Genomic DNA, 8,778 nt, shown 5'->3' on the forward strand with positions numbered 1-8,778 from the left:
CGATGGTCGATAAACACCATCTTCGCACACGCGCCCTCTGCATCCCCGCATGCAGAAAAAGGCTCGATGTTGGGGGGTGTACTTCCCTGTAGCGAGTCATGTCGCAAGTGCATTGCTATTACCTCAAACCAAGCACAGCTAGCCGTCTGCCCCCCATTTCCCGTAAACGCCTTTCGCGCTAACTGCCCTAAAAAGCCGCAGCAGCACCTTCCTTACCCCCCTACGCCACTGCGACTGCAGTCCTACAGACTGTCTCTTCCTACCAAGACTGCCGCTGCAGCAGTTTCGACTACACTAACACGCAAAGCCATGTGCGAGAGAGAGCAACGGCTCTGGGGGGAAGGGAAGCGGAAGGGGGAAGGGAGGGGAATGTCATTGAAGGGCCCCTTGGTGGTTGGTGGATATCGGCTGCAAGCTTCCTCGCAACTCTCCCCCTCCTCTCTCCCCCTCCCAACCCCGTTACAGGAGTGGCAACTGACGCGAAACGGCAGGCAGCAAAACAGCCGCAGACAGAGAAGCCTCGACACTCAGAAGATGCTTCACTCACGGAGAGGCAGCGTTTCAGCCCCGGTAAGAAAGCCGCCTTTCCAGCGCAAGAACGAAATGCCAGAAGCAGCATAACACGACCAGCAGCAGCGCCTCCTGCTGATCGTGTCGCAAGCGCTGCGGGTATGCAAACGCAGGAGCACTTGCAGAGACACTGCGCGTGGAAACACAAAGCGCAATGCGCTATGCTACATCTCTGGAGGCCGCTGCTGCCGTTCTTGCACTTCCAAACGAGCATCGCCCTCAACATTCAACTGCAGCATCCTCTGCAGTCAAGTCCAGTCGCGGCAGCAACCCCAAGAGGCTTTCTTCCCCCCCTTCCCCACTGTGTGCTGGCGTGCTGACTGCCTTTTGCTGCAGCTTATTTAAGGCCATCAGGAGACTTCTTTTGATAGAAACGTAGCATATCTACCGCCCCTGCTCCTGCTGCTTGGTCGACCAGACGGGAAGGGGGGAACCCCTTTCGCCTCCCTTCTTTCTACACATGGCGCGCCGCTATCCGTACATACATGGGCAAATCGCCAGCGTTCGCGCTTGTGTGTCTGCTACAGGTGCAGCAATCTCAATGCGACTGCCCCCCCCTTAGCTGCAGAACCATGTGGATTGTGCAGCCCGGTGACACGCGGTAATCACTGAGCTTCAGCTCATCGTTCATCTGCTTGCCGGAGAAAATGAGCCTAATTTGTTCTACGTCGACACCCTCCTTCTCCTGCAGCGCCTGTTTCACGTGCACCACCAGATTTTCGCCTTCGAAGTTAAAGGACTGCCTCCTGCCTGTCAGCGTCTTGACCAGTATTTGCATCTTCTCCTAAGAAGGGAGGCAAAAGACTCAAAAGGCCAAAAACGACGCGTGCATGCGCAAGGGCTGCTGCGGCCGCCTCAAGCGCACGGCCGCTGGCGAGCGAAGAAAAGACGCAATGCAGCTTTCCCCTGCTCGTGTAGAGCCGCCGCTGCCGCCGGGGAACTCAACTTGCAACCCACCTTAGAGACACAGGCAGCACGAGTCCGAAGAGGGGCAGCGAAAGTTGCAAAGAAGATAGAAAACAGATGCAGGTTGCGATACACGAATGCCCAGAGATACAAAGAGTCGCTACCGACCCGCCGGGTGTCTATGCAACCAGGCGCTGGATTGGGGTTTACAATGAACGCCTCCACGAACAGCCAGGATGTAATTTTTGCGCAAATGTGCAGCGGGCTCCAAATATTGTATTTCTCGACCAGTTTCCCTGGAACGACCTCCGCAGCACCGGGTTCGCTCGAACATCTCCCCGCATGCGCTGAGGTGTATCTACGCGTGCGCGGTAGTGGCCGGGCGAAGCGCGAGGTTTCCGCTTGCATTGCGTCTGCTAAAAAGCCTCAAACCAAACAAAAAGCGGGATTATATAGTGCATTAAGGGAAATCAGTAAGAACGTAGTCTTTTTAGAGGACGCCTCTCAAAGCGCTCATACACAGGTGTTCGCGTTGTGTGTGGTTGCACTTGTTCTATTATGTCCAACGAGCATATCTGTCGCGCTCCCATCCACCAGTGGCTGCACACAACACGCTCTTTTTTCTGCATTGTTTGTTTTTGCCTTTACGCTCGTTCGTACTGTATCATCTCTCGTTCTCTCCCTAGCCGCCACAGCCTGGCCAAAAAGCGCAGATATTGAAAAGGGGCTACCTGTACAGCCGGGGCCGGAGGTAGAGAAATACAGAGCGTGCAAGCTGACGTCACAGCGGACCTGGCCTGCGCTACTATAGCAGTTTTTTCTGCGATGTACGGGCACCCCCCAGTGCCTCATAATAAGTGGCTCCAGCTGGACCACTTCAACACTTTTTCGACCCCACTACACACTACACGACCCTGCAAAGAGTATTCGGCTAATATTCTCCCTCCCTGTACACCTTTAAGCAGCGTCAAAGGCGCATCGCTGCTGTCCGTAGAGCCCCGTAGCTGTCCGCGAGTATTTGCCAGAATCGCTGTGCAGTGGGTGGGGCCCCCTCCCCCGGCGTTATTAGAGTGTGTCTAGCCCATGTGCCACCCCTCGCTGCAGCTGGTCGCAGTGTGAGTGCAGCCGCGCGGGTGGAGTAGGAGCCGCTGCATATCCGCTAGGACTGCGTGCTGCATGCAAGTGCCGTGCACCTGCGGGGGTTGCAAGGCATTTTGGCATCAGGACTGGGGTGCCTCGCAGTGTACTTTCGGTTGCATATTCTCTAGTTGTAATGCCTCCCACCGCATGGCTGCGTGGTAGTGCTCTGTCTGCACTGACCTCCTGAGAGGGGCGGGTGTGAAGGCAACAGGGGGCCCCTTAAACTGGAGGAGCCGATATTTGGCCTCCTCTGATGAAGCAACGCAACACCCTCCAGGAGAAGCTCACGTGATCGCTGCTTGAGCCTCTTTAAAGGCCTTTTACAACGGCTTAGTACACTAGAAGCCGCCCTGGTGACCCCTTGACTGCTAGTGCAGGTCCTATTCGCTATCAAGTGGTTAAACGTGCCCGTAGCAAGCCAGGTTTAGAGATCCGCTCCCTCTTTGAACTCCGCCTTCGCGAAGAGGGCTAGGCAGTCTTGGAGAAGGCGTGCTTGGAGAAAGAGGGGGATCAGGAGCGGGGGAAAGGGAGGGGGGCAGAAGAAGGGGGTCGCTCAGACAGCGTAAGCGGCGCTGTATCTCGATGAGCCTCCACCGGTTAGGCCTGGAGCGACAGCGAGTCAATGGCTTCGATCTCTTCCGCAGCGGGCAGCTCCTCTAAACATGCCCACCCGTCTTCTGCTTTTCCTGATTCACAACAAGCAGAAAAGCAGAGGGCTCGTTGCGCAGCAGCCAACGTCGGTGCCTGCCGCTCTTACAGCAGCCAAAGCAGCGCCTGTCGGTGAGTGCTGTCTGAGCAACGAACACGGATAACGCCAAGAGCAGCGACAGCAGCCCACGCATCAGCTTCGAATTCACAAGGCGCAGCTCAACGCGCTTGATCCCGTATAGGTAAAAGTTTCCACGGATACGGCGCAAAAGGGGGCCGCCAAGCCGTCGGTTATAGCGCTGCACCACCTCTTCCAGTTCCTCCTCCTACAGCAGCACAAGAGCGATGCAATCCCCCAACAAACACACACACACACACATTCACACACACACACACACACAAACACACATTCACACACAAAGCTAGACACCCAGTAGAAAGCCCCTCTGGCGATGCGTGTGGAGAGCAGCAGCAGCGTCTCGGCAGCGGCACCACCATGGGTACAAGCATGGGATCATTGACAGCAGCAGCTTCCCTCTGGACCCCGCAAACATCCTACGAAAAGAAGCACTCACAGTGTCAGGAGATGCAAAGTTCGATGCAGGCTGCTGCTCCCTCTGGTGCTGCTGTGATGCCGACTGCTGCTGACCTTGCAGCACTGGCTGCTGCTTCGAAGGATCCTCCAAAAACGCCGTTGCTGTTTTTCTAGCCGACGACATGGTGTTGCTGCCTCCAAGGAACTGCGTGTGCGTTGAACTCTCCCCAAAACGCGCACGCTGCTGCTGCTGCTGCTGCTGCTGCTGCTGGCTGCCTTGCCACATCAGCTGTTCTAAGGTGCGATCAATCTGCAGACTCTGTTGGTGCACGTCGAAGCACCCATTCGGCAGGGGCAAGGGTTGTACTGCAGTTGCGCTGCTGCTGCTGCTGCTGCTGCTGCTGCTGCTGTTGGAGAGCTGCATCTGCCGGTGCTCTAGCTGCCTGTGCTGTCTGCCTTCTGCGCACTGCAGCATAGCGATTTGCTGCTGCTGCCTCCAAATGACTCGCTGCAGTTGCTGCACCAGCATATGTACATCCATGGCCTCCGCTCGAGCCTGTCGTTACAGCAGAAGCAGCAGCAGCAGCAGCAGCAGCAGCAGCGAATGCAGCCTTGCGGATCTGTGCTGTGCAGCCCTCCTGCTCCCCTCCTGGGCATAAGGCTGCAGCTGCATGCGACTGCTCCTTGCGTTTTCGTCTTAGCGGCACTCACCTTTTCGAGAAGCAGCGAGTCTTCCTGCAAGGCTTGAGCCTTTTCCGTCTGCTGCTGCAGCTGCACCCGCAGTTCATCGCAGCCGCGTCGCAGCAATTCTAGCTGCACAGACTGCAGCAAGCAGCGTCGCAAAATGTCGCAAAGGAGAGCGCGCGAAGAATGCTGGGAGGCAGCGCGAAGGCACGAGGGGCCTCCCCGCAGCAGCAGCAGCAGACACATCGCGCGAAAGAACAGTGGCGTGCGGAGCGTTGACGGCGCAAGGCAGAAAAAATCGCAAGACACAAAAACAACAGGAAGCCACACGTGGCAAAAGGGATAAAAGCCTCTGTCCCCCCCCCCTTCCCCCCCGCTCTTTCCCCTCTGCATCTTCTCCTTCACCATCGGCAGCCAGAAAGCACCTTATCGTTCGCATGCAAACGCGCTTCCAAATCAAGAATTTGCTGCCGGAGATCCTCAGCCTCGACTTCGCGAGCACCCAGAACTCGCTGTAGCTGCAGCAGCTGCATGCAGCCGTTTGAAGGCAGCCACAGCAGCAAACAAAACAGCACGGGATGAGGGAGAGCTGGGGGAAGAGGTGCAAGACAACCGTCGAGTCTCGCGTCCGACCACTTTCCCCTAAAACAGCCTTCTCGCAGCTTTAAATGCCTTCGAAAATCGCGCGTGCTTACCATCTCCTGCTTCCTCTCTATTTCCGCCTCCGCCTGGCGAATCTGCTGCTGCAGCTTTTCCTCGCTCTTGCTGTACGCTGCGCTGCGTTGCGCAGCCTCCGCACGCTGCAGACGGCAGCGATCGCAGCCAGAGAGGCTCACAAGGCACCCACACAAATGCGAGTGAAGAGCAACACTCACCTGCCGCTTCTGTGCAGCCTTTGTCGATAGATGAAGCGCTCTGTAGAAGCGCTGGCAGCCTCTTCTCCCCCCTCAAATGCGAGACTGACACTACGTACAGCAGCGAGCCGTCCCCTAGTTGTAGGACTGCTAGGAGTATCATTCGAATAAGCAGGGGTAGTAATACGAGTCAGAACGAGCAGCCAGCAAATAGACACACCGCAGCCGCTGCAGCCTCAGCGCTAAGTTCCTTAAGTCGTTGAATCTCCTGCTGCAGGCTCTCCACTCTACAGCACACAACCACACACACACACACATGCACACATGCATGCATGCTTGCATACACGCATGCATGCACCTACATGCATACATACATACTTGTATGCATGAACATGCATACATGCATGCATACATACATACGTGTATGCATGAACATGCATACATACACACACACATACATACTTGTATGCATGAACATGCACCTACATACACACATACATACATAGATACATGCACCTTCATACATACATTCTTTCTTGTATATGCATGAACATGCATACATACATACATACATACATAGATACACGCACCTACATACATACATACATGCATGCATGCATGAACATTTTCGAAATTTCATAAGTGGAGAACTGGAGGCTATGCAGCGAAAGTTTAAATGCGTGACAGGGGAGATAAGAGCTTCCCGAGGCACATGCACATACACCCCACAATACACTCCTCAATACACTTCACACTACACCCCACACTACACCCCACGATACACCCCACACTACACCCCACGATACACCCCACAATACACTCCACAATACACTTCACAATACACTTCACACTACACTTCACACTACACCCCACACTACACCCCACGATACACTCCACACTACACCCCACACTACACTCCACACTACACCCCACGATACACCCCACACTACACCCCACACTACACTCCACACTACACCCCACACTACACCCCACACTACACCCAAACTTTGACAGGACGTTATGACGGGAACCAACCGCGCAGCTGCAGCTCGATCTGCCTCCGCAGCCCTTTGTGTGGCTGTCTGCAATTCGAATGCAACTGCATGCTGCTGCAAGCGGTGCTGCTGCTGCTGATATTGCTGCTGCTGCTGCTGCGCGCGCGCCTCGCAGATCTCCCTATCCTTGGCAGCCATGGCCTCTTCCATCTGCACCTCGCCGCAGCACAGTCGAACTGAGCGCTTAAAGAGCATGCCTCTCCCCTCCGACAGCTAATAGTGCTGCTGCTTCTGCCGCTGCTGCCGCGCAGCAGCTAGACAGACAGACAGCTCGGCAGCAAGCACGAGATCGCCGAGTGTGTTGATTCCAGAAGAAACCCCACCCCCAGAGGCGTGTTCACTACCTCCCTGCCGCATTCCACGCAAAAAAAAGCAGTCCCTCCCCACTCGCCTCATTCTGACGCACTGTTGTTAGTCGCGCCTTGAGCACATCCGCTGCATGTCTCAGCTGCTGAACCTCGGCAACGGCTAACGCCGTGCGACTCTCAGCGTCTCTCCGCTTCTGCTCTGCAGACAGGAGAACCCCGCCTTCCAGCCGTTGTCGCCAGAGACGTTCTTCTTCCAGCTCCTTCCTGCAGCAGCAGCAGCAGCGCAGAGGTGGGGGGAGCAACAGAGGAGGCAAAGCGGCACTCACGAAGAAGTTGCGAGGCAGAAAGAAGGGTAAGAAAAGAGGGGGTTTAAGCCTCGCAAAAGACGCGGCACTGGCAGCTGAGACATGCAGGAAGCCAGAAACGCAGAAAAATTCTCGAAAAAAAAACAACGACCCCACACAGTGCTGCCCTTCCCACTCTCGCAGCAAAGCCGTACTGCAAGGCGAAGATTGTCTCCTCCTTCATGGAAAGCTCCCCCTTCAGCGTCTGCACGGCGTGGTCTTTCCTTTCCACGTCAAACTCTCGACCAGCCTGCAGCAGAAAAACAACCCACAGCCACATGCACGCTGTCTACAACCACTTGCGCCACAGATAAAGCGAACGGAGCTGCCGTCGATACCCCCCATCCGCCTAGGATGCATGCAACGCAGAATATTAGCGCTTTGAGAGAGAGAGAAAGGAAAGAGAGAGAGAGAGAAAGAACGAGACAGAGAAAGAGAGAGAAAGAACGAGACAGAGAAAGAGAGACAGAAAGAGAGAGAGAAAAAGGAAGAATGCTTTTTTCCGGGGGAAAGGCTAGAGAGGCAAAGGCAGAGGAGAGGAGAAGGCAGAAGAGAGAGAAAGGCTAAGAAGGGGGGAAAGAAGGAAAGGCTATGCCACGCGGCTTGATGCAGTCCGACTGACAAGTGCGCGCTGGTAATCCAGCAGCTGCGTGTCGAGTTGGCGTAGACGAGCTTCCATCTCATGCGACCTGCAGCAGCGAAACAAAAGCAGCAGAAGTTGCAAAAGCAGTAGAAGCACAAGCAGTAGCAGCAAAAGCAGTAGCGGCACAAGCAGTAAGAGCAGTAACAGTAGCAGCAGCAAAAGCAGTAGCAGCACAAGCAGTAAAAGCAGTAGCGGCACAAGCAGTAAGAGCAGTAACAGTAGCAGCAGCAAAAGCAGTAGCAGCACAAGCAATAAAAGCAGTAGCAGCAAAAGCACTAGCAGCACAAGCAGCAAAAGCAGTAGCAGCAAATGCAGCCGCACAAGCAGCAAAAGCAGTTGCAGCAAAAGCAGCAGCATCAAAAGCGATTTTTGAAGCAGGTGCATGAGTAGCGACAATTGCATGCAGCAAGAAGAGCATCCCACGGAAAAACGGAGAAAGGGCCTACCTCGCTGCTTCCGACGGTGATACAAGGGCAGACTGATTCGCGAGCTGAATCTGTTGCTGCTGCAAAGCGTCCAGCTGCTTCCTAAGTGTGTCTGCAGAAGCTTCAGCGGCAGCAGCCGCAGCGACTGCCGAAGAGAGACGTTTTTCTGCAGCGACAAGAGAATTGAGGGCAGTAGCAGCCTGAGCTTCCTTTCTCCTGCGGCACAAGCCAAGGCAGCAAAATGCATCAAAATGCATCAAAAGAAGGTTCCTGCGAAGCGCAAGAAAAGCCTGTGCAAGTCAGAAGTCACGCTACACCTGCACAAACACCATGCAGAAGGCAGCGAAGGAGGAGATGGTCGAGCTGAACTGCTTTCCTAAGGACTAACGGCCAGTGCTGCGTACAGCGCAAGCTCCCTCAGCGACTGCAGCTGCGACTGCTGCACCGTCAGCAAACGCTGAAGGCGCGCTATCTCCTGCAGCAATCAGCATACCCAACAAGCGAAAGAAAACCCTCCGCCTGTGAGGCTAGCTATCTAGCTAGCTAGATAGCTAGCTAGCTAGCTAGACAGATAGCTATCGGCGGCTGCATGACTAGCTGGATAGATGGACAGCTAGCTGGCTGCTTGGAAAGCGGCTGCTGAGCTGCAGCAATTCAGCTGGCTTA

The 8,778-nt window shown here is 55.1% G+C and overlaps 1 protein-coding gene across 1 annotated transcript; it reads right to left on the reverse strand.

The window, feature by feature from the left end:
• Positions 1–2,541: 2,541 nt before the first annotated feature.
• On the reverse strand, positions 2,542–6,542 carry LOC34619583 (pre-mRNA-splicing regulator female-lethal(2)D). Its single transcript, XM_026336371.1, has 6 exons — positions 6,373–6,542; positions 5,558–5,624; positions 4,909–5,010; positions 4,511–4,621; positions 4,323–4,355; positions 2,542–2,796 (listed from the first exon to the last, which is right to left on the reverse strand). The coding sequence occupies exons 1-6, from the start codon at positions 6,540–6,542 to the stop codon at positions 2,542–2,544; spliced, it is 738 nt and encodes a 245-aa protein (XP_026192156.1).
• Between the last annotated feature and the right edge of the window lie 2,236 nt (positions 6,543–8,778).

This window comes from Cyclospora cayetanensis, unplaced genomic scaffold (assembly GCF_002999335.1).
Source record: "Cyclospora cayetanensis isolate NF1_C8 unplaced genomic scaffold, CcayRef3 CcayRef3_contig_123, whole genome shotgun sequence".
NCBI lineage: Eukaryota > Apicomplexa > Conoidasida > Eucoccidiorida > Eimeriidae > Cyclospora > Cyclospora cayetanensis.